Source organism: Silurus aristotelis, assembly GCF_946808225.1.
Source record: "Silurus aristotelis genome assembly, chromosome: 5".
NCBI lineage: Eukaryota > Metazoa > Chordata > Actinopteri > Siluriformes > Siluridae > Silurus > Silurus aristotelis.
In genome coordinates this window covers 24,563,104-24,581,067 of record NC_139578.1, presented here as the reverse complement: position 1 = coordinate 24,581,067, position 17,964 = coordinate 24,563,104, and the positions used below count along the sequence as shown (strand labels likewise).

General features: G+C 37.5%; 1 protein-coding gene and 1 long non-coding RNA gene across 7 annotated transcripts in view; one reads left to right on the top strand and one right to left on the bottom strand.

Moving 5' to 3' along the window:
* Window positions 1-17,964, bottom strand: part of svep1 (sushi, von Willebrand factor type A, EGF and pentraxin domain containing 1) — a 91,513-nt gene that overhangs the window by 11,785 nt on the left and 61,764 nt on the right. For 4 of the 6 annotated variants that reach the window (XM_083541396.1, XM_083541397.1, XM_083541399.1 and 1 more), the window contains 15 exons: window positions 16,714-16,837; window positions 16,126-16,296; window positions 15,753-15,926; window positions 15,536-15,655; window positions 14,439-14,523; window positions 14,098-14,289; window positions 13,833-14,000; window positions 13,034-13,706; window positions 10,165-12,887; window positions 9,834-10,062; window positions 9,536-9,691; window positions 7,908-7,971; window positions 7,329-7,502; window positions 7,065-7,241; window positions 4,227-4,415 (listed from right to left, as the gene is read on the bottom strand). In XM_083541396.1, the coding sequence (XP_083397522.1) occupies window positions 4,227-4,415; window positions 7,065-7,241; window positions 7,329-7,502; window positions 7,908-7,971; window positions 9,536-9,691; window positions 9,834-10,062; window positions 10,165-12,887; window positions 13,034-13,706; window positions 13,833-14,000; window positions 14,098-14,289; window positions 14,439-14,523; window positions 15,536-15,655; window positions 15,753-15,926; window positions 16,126-16,296; window positions 16,714-16,837 (5,419 nt within the window). The remainder of the gene's footprint in view (window positions 1-4,226; window positions 4,416-7,064; window positions 7,242-7,328; window positions 7,503-7,907; window positions 7,972-9,535; window positions 9,692-9,833; window positions 10,063-10,164; window positions 12,888-13,033; window positions 13,707-13,832; window positions 14,001-14,097; window positions 14,290-14,438; window positions 14,524-15,535; window positions 15,656-15,752; window positions 15,927-16,125; window positions 16,297-16,713; window positions 16,838-17,964) is intronic. The other 2 variants (XM_083541398.1, XM_083541400.1) reach the window with 1 other exon arrangement.
* On the top strand, window positions 2,005-3,890 carry LOC310726236. The gene is made up of 2 exons (XR_014533664.1): window positions 2,005-3,755; window positions 3,819-3,890. It is a non-coding gene; the product is annotated as an uncharacterized lncRNA (long non-coding RNA).

Genomic DNA, 17,964 nt, shown 5'->3' with positions numbered 1-17,964 from the left:
ACTCATTTATCTGATACAATGGTCAATCTAGGTTAAGAACTTCTCGCAATATGGTGGTATTTTACATGTATTTCCTTTCAAGCCAGAAGCCACAACATACAAAGAATAACCCAAATTCTAATTGTAAGCATAACAATGCTTAAGAAGAAAGGCTGAGAAAAAGGAAGCATAAAAGATCTGATAGATTTCTGACTCGTGTGGTAGCAGAATGATTGTGATTTTTGTGATTATAACAGAATTAAAGAAAAGTGGCAAAAGACCGTAGTGTTGATTTGAGTGTGTCGCATACAGTAGTGTTTTTGTGAAGGTCAGTGCGGTGAAGTGTAGCTCTAAATAGTGGTGGAGTTAAATTGAACACAATAGCAGAAACTGTGATATGGTCAAGGAAGTGTGTAATTTCTTGCTATGTAATTAGATAAAAGCTTTAATTTTGATAAAACAAAAAGACTTGATTTCTTCATTTTATCTGCTCTGCTTATGAATTTAGTGTGGTGTTTAATTTGTTTTTAAGTTTTTTTTTTTATTCGATAAATTAAGAACTTGGTACCATAATACTATACTTACGTAATGTAGAATATCATTGATATTGCTTTTATTGTTTGGTCAGATTAAATAAATATGTTCTTATTGGTTTATGGTGTTTTACAATATTCTTCTATTTGTTTCTAAAAAACACACACACACACACACACACACACACACACACACACACAAATGTGTGTGTGTGTGTGTGTGTGTGTGTGTGTGTGTGTATGTATATATATATATATATATATATATATATATATATATATATATATATATATATATATATATATATACACACACACACACACACACACACACACACACACACACTTAAATACAATACACAGTTGAACTCAAAGATCTAAGACTTTTTCTATGTACACAAAAGGCCTATTTCTCTCAAATATTGTTCACAAATCTATTTAAATCTGTGTTAGTGAGCACATCTCCTTTGCTGAGGGAATCCATCCACCTCACAGGTGTGACATAACAAGAAGCTGATTAGACGGCATGATTTTTGCACAGGTCTTCTTTCGCCTGGCCACAATAAAAGGCCACTCTAAAATGTGCAGTTTAAATAGGCCTTTTGTGTGCACAGAAAAAGTCTTAGATCTTTTGTTTTTGCTCCCATTTTACATGAGCTGAACTCAAAGTGTTGCGGTTATAATTTTGTTCAGTATATTTAGCATTTTTGCTAATAAAATTATTTCAAAGTTCCTCCACAGATGCCTCCAATATGTATTACGTTTATTTACTTGCATTTTTGTATTATTCCTTTAAAACTGATTGTATAAACAAATATTCATTTTAGCAAGTTTTGTAACAAAATTATGGAGATGAAACAGGCATGCAAAATATTCGACCACTTTCGCATCATTCATGCTATGCAAATATAATGTCTTACATGACACATCACAGCATCTTTGAGAAAAGCACACTTGCAAGCTTTATTTACTAAATGAAAGAACAGAAAGTCTTTCTGAACATGTCATGCAAAGGAAGGGAAAGATGAAGAGATTACATCTGAAGCAACAGCCACATTTCATCTTGTTGAAGAAAAAAAAAAACCAAAAAAACTGAACTCATACTATTAGCACATACTATTACATCACACTCCTGTTTTTAATCTTAGATTCCAGTGTTTTACTACACCCATGATTTATAAGAGAAATCATTTCATTTATTTTGGATCAACATATAATATGCCTGTTACTAGATTTCATATTAAAACAGGGCTTAAAAACCTATACAATGCTTAATTAATAGCTGTTGATAAAATAAAAAAGAATAAATAACATTGTGAAATGTGGCCTCTACACAGCAATATGTAAAGCCATGTTCGCTTTTCTAAATACTGCTCTCTTTACCTGCTCAATTACAGTTATTGAACAGACTCTTTTAGACATTGTTTTTATAAACACCTTGAGATTTTCCTTGAGATGTAACATTGTTCCTTGAGATGTTATCTGCCTGACCTAATGCTGTGTTGTAATGCTGTGATACAAATATCAATATAATGGCTGCTGAAACCTGTAATCAGTAGAGATTGTGTAAGTATTTCTACTCAATAAGAGTTAAGAAATTGATAAAAATGGAAGGTGAGATGGCACATTAGGATTTAGCGAGACAAAAACATTTGATTTGTAAGCCAAAATCTGTTTTACACACCTATATGTCAAAGGCAACACAACTGTGCCCTATACAAAGCTACACCAGGACATGCTGAATCAAATGCTGCTCCACATCAGCTCTATTGCTTATACACTAGCAAATAACTTGATAGCCCTTGTTATGTATTGTTTTCTGTATTATTGTTCTATGCTGTGCATTTATTGTCCAATATTCGTCTTTTGCGTATTTACACTTTATGCTGGACTGCATAAAATGCAGAAACCACATGAAGTTCTAAAGCTGTGTAACAGAATAACATTCAAAAGCCAGTTGATTAAAAATAGACACTTGATATCCTCCACTGCTAATCCAGACAGGGTTTTTATTCAACCCCAATTCCAAAGAAGTTGGGACACTGTGTAAAATGTCAATAAAAGCAGAATGCAATGTTTGCAAATGTCACAAATCCATATTCTATTCACAAAAAAACTAACAAAAATACATCAAATGTTTAAACTGAAAATATATACCGTTTCAGGGGGGCAAAAAAAGGTCATTTGAATTTGATGGCTGCTCAACAGTTCTGGATGTCCTTTGTTGTACGTTTCATTTTACAATGAGTGAAATGTTTTTTAAATAGTGAAAGGTCTAGACTGCAGGCAGGCAACTGGACTCTTCTACGAAGTTCTGCTATTGTGATTGATGCAGTATGCAGTTAGCATTGTCTTCCTCAAATATTCAAGGCCTTCAATAAAGACAAATTTACTGGATGGAAGCATTTTGTGCTCTAAAATCTGTATATATTGTTCAGCATTGATGGAGCCTTTCTAAATGTGTTCTAAAAGTTGCCCATTCCACAGGCACTAATGCAACCCCATACCATCAGAGATGCATTGTTTTTTTAACTGAAGGCTGATAACACGCGAGGTGGTCCCTCTGCTCTTTAGTCCAGAGAAAATAATGTCAATGGTTTCCAAATACAATTACAATTTTGATTTGCTGAAGGCAGAACACTTTTACACTCTGCCTATACATCTTATATGAGATTTGGCTGAAAGAGGACGGGCGCATTTCTGATTCATGTTCACTCATTCCTCTTTTTTTGCATTATAGAGATTTAACCTGCAATTTTGGATGACATGGCAAAGGTGCTAATAAGCCCATGCAGTGATCTCATTACAGAATCACGACTGTTTTAAATAGATTATTCAAAATTTTTGATGAAATGAGATATTTGACTGTTTTGAAATTTTATCTTGAGAATTCTGAAATTGTGGAACAATTTGTAGACCCAGTTTTCCACAGATTGGTGAACCTCTGGTCATCTTTTTTTCTGAGAGACTCTGCCTTTCTATACACTATTTAGACCCTATCATCTTATTTACCTGCTGTCAATTAACCTCATTAGTTGCAAAATGTTTCTCCAACTGTTTCATTTTAATTACTTACTTTTTACAGACTATTGTGCCCTGTTGCAGACATCAAGTTGAAAATGACCATGTTTTTTCCTTACAAATGGTACATTTCCTTAGTTTAAACTTTGATATGTTTTCTATGTTCTGTTGTGAATATAATATGGATTTTATTCATTCCATTTTGTTTACATTCCACACAGTGTCTCAGCTATTTTGCAATCGGGGTTGTACAGTACATGAACGTAATTAGTGGTGTTGGGTAAGTGTTGTCAAACAAGTTATGTGAATCATTTCGAAACTGATCGACTTCTGTTTAAAAAAAAAAAAAAAAAAGAACGGGAATTATTTGGGGAAATCCTCTATGAAATAATTGGAAATACATGAAAAAAAAAAAAAAGAATTGAAATGAAACTATCTTAAGGTTTGTTTGTGTCAGTCATGCTTTATTTACAATTTAAAAGTAAATACAAAATTATAACAAAAAACATCGTCTGAAAAACTATAGAGGTTTTATATGTAAAGAGACACCAGCAATGCTGATACTCATTCATCTTAGTAACCTTAGAGATCAGGAGAAGAGACTTGGGACTATTTTGGAATAAATCTTCCGGTTTGTAAATACAACAGTCAGTTCAGGGTAGTAATAGTGCTGAGAGATGATGATTTACTTACTCTCACAAATTGCCCTGATTGGAGTCCAGGTCTGGTCACTCCTGCAGGTTATGATGGCAGTGCTATGGCCAGGACGCCCTTTGACCTGCTGACCTTTAGGACAGTTAACTGGCACTGTCTGACCCACCATGAACAATGTGGTGTTGATAATGTTTCCTGTTAATCCAGGAGGTGGAGGACATGACTGAGCTGGAGAGGAAGAGAAAGTAGTCACAGCTATATATAGGCAATGACAGGACAGAACATATACTGATAATCACACTGTCAAAGACATTCAGTGAACTGATGTGTCATACCTCACACTGATATACAGTGAGGAAAATAAGTATTTGAACACCCTGCTATTTTGCAAGTTCTCCCACTTAGAAATCATGGAGGGGTCTGAAATTGTCATTGTAGGTGCATGTCCACTGTGAGAGACATAATCTAAAAAAAGAAATCCAGAAATCACAATATATGATTTTTAAACTATTTATTTGTATGATACAGCTGCAAATAAGTATTTGAACACCTGTCTATCAGCTAGAATTCTGACCCTCAAAGACCTGTTAGTCTGCATTTATAATGTCCACCTCCACTACATTCATTATCCTAAATTAGATGCACCTGTTTGAGGTCGTTAGCTGCATAAAGACACCTGTCCACCCCATACAATCAGTAAGAATCCAACTACTAACATGGCCAAGACCAAAGAGCTGTCCAAAGACACTAGAGACAAAACTGTACACCTCCACAAGGCTGGAAAGGGCTACGGGGAAATTGCCAAGCAGCTTGGTGAAAAAAGGTCCACTGTTGGAGCAATCATTAGAAAATGGAAAAAGCTAAACATGACTGTCAATCTCTCTCGGACTGGGGCTCCATGCAAGATCTCACCTCGTGGGGTCTCAATGATCCTCAGGAAGGTGAGAAATCAGCCCAGAACTACACGGGAGGAGCTGGTCAATGACCTGAAAAGAGCTGGGACCACCGTTTCCAAGGTTACTGTTTGTAATACACTAAGACGTCATGGTTTGAAATCATGCATGGCACGGAAGGTTCCCCTGCTTAAACCAGCACATGTCCAGGCACGTCTTAAGTTTGCCAATGACCATTTGGATGATCCAGAGGAGTCATGGGAGAAAGTCATGTGGTCAGATGAGACCAAAATAGAACTTTTGGGTCATGATTCCACTGAACGTGTTTGGAGGAAGAAGAATGATGAGTACCATCCCAAGAACACCATCCCTACTGTGAAGCATGGGGGTGGTAGCATCATGCTTTGGGGGTGTTTTTCTGCACATGGGACAGGGCGACTGCACTGTATTAAGGAGAGGATGACCGGGGCCATGTATTGCGAGATTTTGGGGCACAACCTCCTTCCCTCAGTTAGAGCATTGAAGATGGGTCAAGGCTGGTTCTTCCAACATGACAATGACCCGAAGCACACAGCCAGGATAATCAAGGAGTGGCTCTGTAAGAAGCATATCAAGGTTCTGGCGTGGCCTAGCCAGTCTCCAGACCTAAACCCAATAGAGAATCTTTGGAGGGAGCTCAAACTCCGTGTTTCTCAGCAACAGGCCAGAAACCTGACTGATCTAGAGAAGATCTGTGTGGAGGAGTGGGCCAAAATCCCTCCTGCAGTGTGTGCAAACCTGGTGAAAAACTACAGGAAACGTTTGACCTCTGTAATTGCAAACAAAGGCTCCTGTACCAAATATTAACATTGACTTTCTCAGGTGTTCAAATACTTATTTGCAGCTGTATCATACAAATAAATAGTTAAAAAATCATACATTGTGATTTCTGGATTTTTTTTTTTAGATTATGTCTCTCACAGTGGACATGCACCTACGATGACAATTTCAGACCCCTCCATGATTTCTAAGTGGGAGAACTTGCAAAATAGCAGCGTGTTCAAATACTTATTTTCCTCACTGTATAAACAAGAAGCAATTGGACATTCAACATGCTTCTATAATTGTATTAGTATTTAAAACAAAGCAAATAACCAACGATAGGTCTGAATTACAGTGATTTTTTTTCACATATATTTGTGTTCTTCGCCACAACGTATGGAATAAAAGTCACTTTAGCCCACATCCCACAGTGATTAAATGCTTTTCCATGGAAAACTTAAATAAAATTTACCTTTAAAACTTAAATTTAAATAAAATGTAATCGGATTAATGATGAATCATCGTCACAAGAAATGATTTAGTCATTTAGTACAGTCTGTTAACAGTAAGCTGTGTCTGGCAAGAGACAGTTTTTCTTCTTTAAAACTAAATGAATCTAAAACAAAATACAATTATTGTGCTGGGTTCATGGGCGTACATTTATCAAGGATTTAACAATGGCTCCAATTATGACCGATCTGATTTTAGGACCTAATTTCTTTTTAATAAAAAAATATTTTTTTCCTGTTTTGTCATCAGTGAATACAAATGCAAATATACAAATACAAACTCAGTCGATGCTGTATACTGTTATGAAAATTACAGTCTTTTCTGCATTGAAATATTCTTCCTTAATCGTCTAACATTTTAAAATCTGTTTACCCCCAAAATGAAAAAGGAGAAAATCCATTTTAGTGCTTCATCACTGACATTTTGATCTGATTGCAAAGTAAATTGATTTGGCTTTTGTCCATATCACTGCAACACAAAACTATTTATCATCGTGTATTATGTGTACTGTGGTGGTTTTTTTTCTCTAAATTGCCCCTCCACTCTGTATCCACTTTGATAATGACCAGGCTCTTACTGGTGAATGCACTTAATTGTGAATTTTTCTTTTTTTTTCTAAACTATGCATGTGATGTGATGTAGCGTGTGGAATGATTGTGACTGGAAGCCTTACGTGTACATATAGGAAACGGTGAACTCCAAGAACCATTTCCCATGCAGACAATAAGAGACTCTCCCTGTAGAGTGTAGCCCTTATTGCAGAAAAACTCTAGAGCCTTCCAGCTGACTAGACTCTGCTCTTGAACCTTCCCATTTAATAATCCTTCAGGCTTTTCACAACCTTTAGGGGCTGAGACAGAGATATTCAATAAGAACATTCTGTTTCAGTCATTTGCTAAACACAAAGCACAAGCATTTAAAGCCTTTTATTTGTTACCTTCACATGTTGGTGCAGGTGAACTCCATGTTCCATCAGCCTGACATGTGACATTCTGTGGGCCAATCAGGTTCATCCCAGTGTTACAAATGTAGGTCACATTACTCTGGTATGACTCACCGCTTGGCAAAGGAGCCGCATTTTCCACAACTGGTGGAGGACCACATGAAGTTGCTAAAAAAAAAAAAAGTTATTTCCAAATGACTAAAGCAAAATACATTATTGTTATTTGTTACAGTGAAGTGTGGCCAGTCATGGACGAACTACACAAACCATGTAGTTGAGTAAAAGTCGAGATACAGTAGGTAAAATATGATTTCAGTTGAAGTATAAGTGGTCCTTTTAAACTATTACTTAAGTAAAAGTACAAAAGTATTTGCTCCTTAAATGTACTTAAGTATCCAAAGTACTATGATTTATAATGGCTATAATGTCAGTATATGATCAGTATAAGATACACCTGATGTTTTTGGCTTAACTTTTCAATCATTATCTTAAAAAAAGTAAAAAGGTAAAACTGTTTCATACATGTGGAGAGATATTGTATGTCTATTAAGAAGAAACACAACACAGGCTCACCAACACACTCAGGTGGACTGCCACTCCAAGTTCGGTCTCCTTGACAGATCTGAACATCATGACCCTAAGATGAATTAATGAAACACAAAGATATTTAAACAGGAAGAACAGCTCTGCTTGTTTCGAATAATCACCCTTAAGTGTAACACATGCATTTGCATTTTATTAAAATGTTTGTATTGCCTCTTTGAAATAGGTCATTTTTACAGTATCACAATTTGCTCTGTTGGGAAATCTGACATTCTGTAACTGAAAGAAGAGAATAAAAAAATAATAAATAACAGTTTGGCCTATGCCGGTTTTCACACTGCACTATTGCCTCCACTATGATAATCCACAGTAAAGAGGACAGTTTTAACTAAAAGCAACAAGATCATGCCATCTCTAATGTAACCATAACAAAAATCATAAAAGAAGACAAAATTGATAAGTGGCCTGAGAGCCATGACAGTCAAGTAAAATAGTGTTTTTGGATTATTGCGGTATAATCGTGAGTAAGTAAAAATATATTGTATACTGAGGTTCATCATTTAAAGCCAACTATATATTCATGGTATAAGCAAGTTAAGGGCCACTAGAGTTTATATTGTACATTAGGGACTTCTCTTATTTACCCAGGCAGTGTGCAACACTGACTGATTATTGTCCAGATCCTATCGGTTAGAAGGCAATGGACAGTGATGAAAACCACCACAATTCATTTGAACTATTTCAGCCTCTACCGTGTATCACCAAAAAGGATATATATTTATGGAATTTATGGTATATTTATTGATGCTTTGATGTCTCGCTGACGTGATTTAGCGACACCCTGTGGACATGCAGAACATCACAGCACAAATGTTGCAATCGCAGCGCTCACATTATTATTATTAATAATATAATTGCATAATAAATGCATGCAGACTACTTAGACCTGGAATCGTTAAAGCATGTAACCATTTTATTTATTGGTGGTTTGTTGGTCTGTCTGTCTATCTTCTACTTTTGTAAGTCGCTCAGGTTAAGGCCATTAATCAATCAATCAATCAATCAATCTATCTATCTATCTATCTATCTATCTATCTATCTATCTATCTATCTATCTATCTATCTATCTATCTATCTATCTATCTAATAATTTATTATTATTATTATTATTATTATTATTATTAATAATAATAATAATAATAATAATAATAATAATAATAATAATAATAATAATAATGATGTGAGCGCTGTGATTTGGGCATTCAGTTGTAATTTTATGCATGTCCACATAATGTCGCTCACGGCACATAAACAGAGAAAACTAGACACAGTGGAGACAAAAAAATCCTTAATAATGCATTGTGGTGGTTTTCAACATCGTTTTCACTGGTAATTAAAGTATATTCCAACTGAACACTGTAAAAACACACCAAGGCCATTTTTGGGCGATATGGGGTGAGTTGGTCTACTTTTAGATCTGAACAAACCTTGGATGGGTTGGAGGTAATTAAGCTCCATCATATCAGCTGTTTTAGTTGAAATAATTAAATTGATAAATCACTCATGTTCCAGTATCACACATAATCACATGGTATCTAAAATGCTAGAGAATACAAAGCAATGCATCTTACAGAATCTTAACAATAATTATTTCTTACATGTAGTTCAAACCCTGGTGAACAGGTATAGATGATCATGTCCCCATAATTGTAGTTCTCCCCTCTAATATTACCATGGAGAATGGGAAGCGGCTTTTCACAGGTAACAGGCACACATGAGTTGGAGGAGAATGGTGGAGACCATCTGCCAAAAAGCTAGATAAAATAATAATTAATGAACATCTATGATCTGGCATTGATTCTATAATGGAATTTCTAAAACTGTTCTACTGCTTTGAACATTTGTTTTAAGTTAAGCACAATTTAATAAAAATTAAATGCAAATATCAAGGCATACCTCACATTCTGATACAGATCCACCCTCAAGATAAAATCCTGACATGCAGGATATTATAACAATGCCTCCTACGGGTGTGAGCTGACCACCTGTGACCACAACATGGGTTAAGTTGGTGGGAAGGCTGCATGGTATTGGATGACACCTAACACTATGTTTTGACCAAGTGCCATCACTCAGACAGTTCACTGTGTTTGTTTGAGTAACCAGCTTGTACCCCTCTTTACACCTTTAACAAAGACAATCATTAGAAACACAACTTTTAAAGCACATAATATTAACCAAAAGATTATCATCATGTTTTACATGTGCAATGCTTCAGTTAAATTACCTGTATTGAGCTGTGTTTCCATAAGTAAAAACCGATTCCACAGTCTCTGCATTTGGAACAGGAGGAGGCTTTCCACAAGACACAGGATCACATTGTAGACTGGGCACCTCCCACCTACCCAACCTTCCAAAAAAGAGATATGGGTTGCCACGTAAACGGTATCCTTGTCTACACCCATAGATGATTCCATCAGGTACAGCTGTACCACCAAGCACAACCGCATTGGGTACTGCAGGAGGAGGTGAAGGATATCTGCCCTTGCTACAAATAGGTACCCCTGAACTCCATAATCCACCCATGTCACACACAGACTCACTGGGCCCAAGAATTGTATAACCTTCATCACACCGGAACCAAACACTGGACCCACAGGTGTGATCTCGGCCAAGAACAACACCAAACTTAAGTACTGGTGGGTTGCATATACAGGGCCGACATTCTGGCACTTTCCCAATCCAAGTGCCATCTGCTGCACAACGCAGAATTGGGCTGCCAACTGTTTCATAACCAGAAAAACAAACATATTCCACTACATCCTCAAAATTAAAACTTGAGCCATTTAGAAAGCCATGGCTAATGTCCTCGGGTGGATCACATGTGACTATATCACATCTTGGTGGAGGGTCATCCCACAGTCCATCACCTCTACAAACAAGTGTGGGGTTTCCGGCCAATGTATAACCCACATTACACTCATATTTCACTTTGCCATTATAACCATAATTTGTTACTGTGACACGGCCATTCTGAATGATCGGAGGTTGACCACAATTAACTGGGAAGCACTTCGGGGCATTTTCACTCCATGTACCATTAGCAAGGCAAACACTAGTATGTGTTCCATGCAGGATAAACCCACTGTGGCAGCTAAAGAGTAGGCGCTTGCCGAATGTATAATCGTCTCCTTTTATTAACACATCATGTGAGACCACAGGGCGTCCACAAGACACAGCCTTACACCATGGAGCTTTGCCATCCCATTTGCCATCCATTTGGCAAGTCCTATTTTCTAAACCTTGTAAAACAAATCCAGCATGGCACTCATATTGTACCACTCCTGTGAAGTGAAAATAACTTCCTATCACTTCGCCATTAGCAATACCTCCTGGGTCACCACAGTTGACTGGGACACATTGGGGTGCTTCATTACTCCACTGATGTCCAGAGATACACTGCTGTACTGTTGGGCCATCCAGCTCATATCCTTCATCACAGCTGTACTCCACCAATCTTCCCAGTACAGTATCTGTTACTGTAGCTGATCCATGTTCAGGATTAGGGGGTGTATCACACTTAGCTGGTACACACTTGGGAGCTGTACCATTCCATGTGCCATCCTCTTGGCACAGCAAAGTAACTCCACCATTCATTTCATAGCCAGCATGGCAGCGATACTCTACCGTGGTTCCATGCAAGAAGCTAGTGTCTGCTGGTGAAGGCGTGTCTGCTGGCTTGTCACCAGTCAGCTCTGCAGATGGATCTTGAATTTTAAAATAATCACCAAAGTCAATGTGTGGAGGGAGGCCACAGTCTGCAGGAATGCAAGTGGGTACTGAACTTGACCAGCCATGTTCCTCACAGGTAAGGTGGCTCTGCCCTATGAGCAAGAAACCTGGGAAGCAGCTGTAAAAGATGGTCATACCAAACTTATGATCTCTGCCTTCAACAAATCCATTGTCAATTGGTTTCGGGGGCAAGCAGTAGATCTGTTTGCAAGATGGAACCTCTTTGTCCCATTTACCATTTTCCAGACAGGTAAGAGTTTCTGGACCTTCTAGGCTATATCCTCGCTGACAGGTGTAAGTAACAGATCTGCTAAACCGAAGATGTGAGAACTTAGCAAATCCCTTGGGGATCTCTTTGGGTGGAGGACATTCAATTGGATGACAAGCAGGTACTCCTCCAATCCAAAGGCCACTTTGACCACATATCACAGTTGAGTTACCCACTAGGTCATATCCAGGTTTGCAGCTGTACAGAGCTGTGCTAAGATACATAAGTCCCTGAACATCCACTATACCATGTGATATTTCTTCAGGATGTGGGCACTCCACAGGAATGCATTCTGGATGTGGGGTGCTCCAATGTCCATCGGCTTGACAGCTAACAGAAGCCTCTTTTCGAAGGGTAAAACCAGCCATGCAGGTATAGGCAACCACACTGCCAAAATAGGTAGATGCAGATGATGGATCACCAAAGGAAACTTCTGGTGGTGGGCCACAAGATACCTTTTTGCAAACTGGGAAAGAATCATTCCATTCTTGTGATGGGGTACATCTGAGAATTTTTGCTCCATGAAGAACATAACCTTCCTCACAGGAAAGCTCCACAGTTCCCGAGTTTGAATCCAAGCTTCGTAATACTAGATGGTTCTCCTCTAAAGGTGGCTCCACACACTGAACTGGAGAGCAGTAAGGAGTTTTGGTTTTGTCCCACTTTCCATATTTTAAACAGGTCCATACTGCATCTCCATTGAGTTCATAACCCTCATCACAGACATATTCCACTTTACTTCCCACTTCAAATATGGAGCCACGGTACTCCCCGTGCAGGATTTCAGGAGGTTGTGGGCAGATTAAAAGTTTACAAAAGGGAGGATCAGAGTTGGACCATTGTTTGTTGGGCATGCATTCACGGTCAGCGGTCCCTATGAGATGATAACCTGCATTGCAAGTATATGTCACTGTACTTTTGTACACATAGTTGTCTCTCTTAGAGGAGTCCTGGAAAGAATAAAAAATTAAACCAATCAGCAACCATTTATGGAATGGCAATGAAACAGGTAATAAACACAAATTATAGACTACTATTATTATGTATTTTAATATAAATAAAAGTGAATGAATAAGGATGCACTTCTATCAATCACCTGGATGTAGCCGTTTATCAGATTAGGAGGACTAGAGCAACTAATAGGTTGACAAGTTGGTAGAACTCCACCCCACTCTCCATTAGCCATACATGTCCTTCTTTTCTCCCCTTGGATGTAGTAGCCCTTATCACAGGTATATGCAATCACAGCTCCAAAACTGTAGTTGTTCCCAATGAAATTACCCCTCTCAATATTCTCTGGCTTTGAGCATCTAATGGGCACACAGCCAATATCCATTGGTGAAGGTGACCACTCTCCTCCCATTAAGCATTTTAGAGTCCCTGTGGTACTGAGCATAAAACCTTCCTCACATTTGTAGCTGATCTCTGTGTTACTAGCATATTTGGGTTTATAAATAGAGTCTAAAATAGCATGAGGTAGAACAGGTGGGCGCTGGCAGAAGGTGGCAATGCAGTATGGTATACTGTGTCCCTCAGGTGGTGCCCAAATGCCCTCTGCATTGCAGAACAATTTGGTGTTGTTGCCAGCAGTGTAGCCATCATCACAAAAGTAAATTGCCGTGTCACCAAATAGTTTGTGTCCGGTGTCTGAATGTGCATGGTCAACGGGTGGTGGTGGTCCACATGAGCGAGGTACACACTGGGAAAATTCACGACTCCATTCACCACTTGGTAGGCATTCCTGAGTTTTGGAACCAAGTAGTGTGTATCTGTATGTGAATAAATAATAGTTGTATTTTCTACAGAGTTGGTAAGATATTATATAAGATTAGGAACAAATATATACCATTCCTATATTTCTAATTATGTGTAACAAATTATTGAATTGTAGTTACCCTTCTTTGCAGATAAAGTGCACCTGACTACCCAGAGTAAAGTTGTCTCCTTTAATAACTGCATCCTTTAAGAGAGGAGGTTCTCCACAGTTCACTTTGGCACAAACAGGAGCAGGGAATGTCCATTTTCCAGAAGCTTCACATTTCAGTTGCTCTTGGCCCTGTAATCTTTACAGCAAATAGACAAACCTATTATTGCAACAAAACTGTACTTACTATTCCTTTCTTATTCTTGATAGTGTAAGGTGCAGTTTCCTAATATTACCTGTATCCTTTAATGCAGGTGTATGTCAAAGTTGACAAGTAAACATTTCCGTTGAGACTGATATCTGCGTAGTCCACAGCAGGGGGATTGCTGCAGGTCACAGGTTCACAGCTAGGGGGAACTCTATTCCATGTCAGGTCTGATTGACACTGTATTTCTGTTGGCCCTTGAAGAATATAACCTTTCTCACAGCTGTGAAAAATAAATTAATAAACATTTAAATGATCATTTATTTTGTTCTAAAGACAATTTTTTATTAGAGAAAATGGAGAACATAGTTTCCTGAGAATAACTAAAATGCTTCTCATAATGAACTCTTATTCTAGCACTAAAAGTGATACCTGAAAGTCACCTTGCTTCTGTATGTGAAGTTTGTTCCCTCCAAAATTCCATGATTTGGGATTGTAGGTGGGCTACATGATAGGGCTAAAAGAATATTAAAAAAATTTATCATATGAAAACAGCTGTTTTGTCTATTTTCATGTGCATAGACAAGGGCAGATGCAAGAAACATATGGCTTATTTGCATTTTCCTTGTATGGGTCAGTCTCTCAGTGTGCTGATACTGCAAAGAAGTCTATCCGAACAACATGTAAAGTTCCAGCAACATGTAAAACATAAAAAAGGAAAGAAATATAGGCAAAAATAGACACTCTAATTTATTTTGTTTTTTAGCTGTCTTTCTACGAACAGAGGAAATTGGAAAAACCGAAAATTAGATTGTGTAGATTAAATTATTTGCTGGTTCATTCATTTCAAACTTACTTATATCATACCAGTATGATGGTGAATAATAATAATACAATATATAAAAAATAATAGAATTAGTACAGAAGATTTCAGTGTAGTGACTCTACCCTTTTTGGGAACACTATACCCAGCAGCAAAAAAATGCAAATTCCAAGCATTGTAGTACCTTTTGAGAGTGTTGTGGATAGTTCAATAAATGGGTGATCTACTAAGAACATGAATGCAAATTTACAAAAATACACTTCACCTAATTAACATGGGACTAGGACAATATAAAACATTGTGTGAACATACATCTCATTGTAAGTGAGAATTTTTTTTTACATCAAAAAGAATTAGGGTGCATAACTTTTGTTTGGGGCTTCCAATTGTATTGTTAAAAATTTAATTGGACTTATATATTCTTAGCCTCAAACACCAAGTACACTATTTTACTGTAGGGTTCTATCTGCCTCATAACAGATTACTATACATGACATACTATTTATAAGTGCCTTTCTGATGCGACAATCCCATTAGCCATTTTGGAAAACAGGAATAAAACTTTTCTTTATTTGCTTTGAAAACTAAAAAACCAAAGACTAAGCTTTGGCTGAAAAAAAATGTACATTTGACTTCTGAATGAACTATGCCTTTAACAAAATAGAAAATGTATTTGCATTAGGTTATATTAAGTCCTGCTGCTTACCTGTACAGCTCTTCCCATCCCCAGTAAAAGGATAAATGCAGGTACAGGTGTATGAGCCGTCTGTATTGTGGCAGCTGGCATTCTCATCACAGTCAGAACCCAAGGCACACTCATCCATATCTACAACAAAAATGTATGATATTCTGCATGTAATTGGGAATAAAACTGAAAGTGCTGATAGACATTTCCAGTGTCAAGTTGGTTTACTCTCTTTTACCCAGACATGCCGGCAGGTTTCCGGACCACATGCCGTTGTTGCTACACTGCATTTTGCTCTCGCCAAGTAGGTAGAAGCCAGGCTTGCACTGATACAGCACTGAACTCCCAGCATCGAAATCCTCCCCATGATACTGACCATGCACCAGAGCAGGAGGCGCACCACAGTTCACACCTGCACAGAAACATTAGACTGTATGTATGGATGCCAAATTCACTCAATGATTCTGTGTGTTTGTCTAAAAAATGTCATATTGAATATGTGAATTGTATCTACAGAACTTAACAATAATAAAAAAAATCACTACACATTATTTTGTACTGTGTCTGTTTTGCCTATTGTCAATAACTCAACTTTATGCTTACACACTCACGTTCACAGCGAGGCTGGGCATGGCTCCAAGCCCCTCTGTTTAGACACCTCTGCACTGGGTCCCCCACAAGGTAATATCCAGGATTGCAGGAAAATTTTACCTGAGAGCCAGGCCTCATTGCCAAACTGGAAGAGCGCAAGTTCGGTATAGTACCTTGCAGCAGGGGGCAATCTAACACAGAAAAACATGACTTTTTACTGTTAGTAGTACTGGTTACTACATTGCGCAAAACTTTTTTATATAAAACATTGTTTGATGTGACAGCTCCACAAATACTGAAATTCCCTACAATATACGCAAATCTAAAAACTAGCATAGCCATGTCTACAAGCATTTCTTTTCATGGCCTGCATTTGAAATATGCAACATCATAGGATTTTAACACAGTACCACTTGTCTACTACACAAATTTTCAGCTCCACCTATCTTTTAATTAAATGCAACAAAACTGCTGATCAGTTTGTTCATTTTGATCGCTTAAACAGCCTCACACATTAAAATAAGTAATACAATTTTATGAAATATTCACAATTATTTCATGAATTAATGCACATTCATAGTAAAATCACGTTAAACAGTGTTTCTCACCAGCACAGAACATGCTCTTAGGGCTGGTTTTGACTCGACCTGTGATACCATGTAGGAAGTCAGGCCAGGCAAACACATTCCCTCTCTGTAGGCCACTAGGGCATGCACTGGCCACAGACCTGATCTGAGGAAGACAAATATGTGAGTTTTAAGCTTGGAGCACATTCGCCCAGTTAAACACTTTAAATTACAAATGCTGGATTTGTTGCTTCTACAGTCAGGACCATAAACAGGATCCAGGATTTCCACTTTGTGCAAATGTTCGTCTTCCTTTTCTTTTTTAAGTCTCCTTAGTAATTGTTAAAAACGCACACATTAAAGCCATGCACCTGAAACTAACTCAACTAATGCTGCTGCAACTTTTAATAGTGACTAGTATGCTATGATCACCATGATTACTAGTCACATTATTACCATATATTATCATTTACTTACTATCAATTACTTTTTACATTTATTCACAACTATTCTATTAGAAGCAAACCTATTGAAGGCACACCTATATTTCCCTCATTAGCTGTTCTGAGGTCATTTGGGAACATGAAATGAAATTCTTTCTGTATATAGACTTTGACAACTGGAGATGCTATGCAGAAGCTATAACCTGAAACTACCAACATCCAGACCTGTGTCCTCATAGCTAATCACTGTTTCCGAATATATTCATATGAACAGATGCTTTCTTTTGAGAATATAAAAAATCAAGATATGGAATTTTTCAAGACACTAGCATTTTTCAGTCATTTAGGGCTACAAAGGAAAGTGAGAAGCTGATGAAAGAGGATGGTGCTCAGCCACAGCTGATTTAGAACCATTTTAGAAGAGAAGTAGAGCACTGATCTCATTCATTAATCACATGAGATCATACATTCCTATTTTGGGATCTCATCTAGGAACAAAGAGCAGAGAACAAAAACCCTTGTGAATTATTCAGTGCAATCACCAGTACCACTAGGTATTTTTATGACTTATTTGTGATTAAGTGAAGCCTTTATTTAAAGCTCCACTGAGACTAAAGATACGTGTATTGATGTTTCCTTATTTAATTCACTATATGATTTGGATTTGGATTGTATAGATTTGTATTGTATGTTTTTTTAACAAACCATTCCACATTTAATCCCCATTCTTTATTATAGTAATCTCCACTCTCCTGGGAAGATGTTCCACTAGGTTTTGGATTGTGCTTGTGGAGATTTGTGATCATTCAGGAAAAAGGATTTTAGTAAAGTAAGCTACTGATGTAAAGTG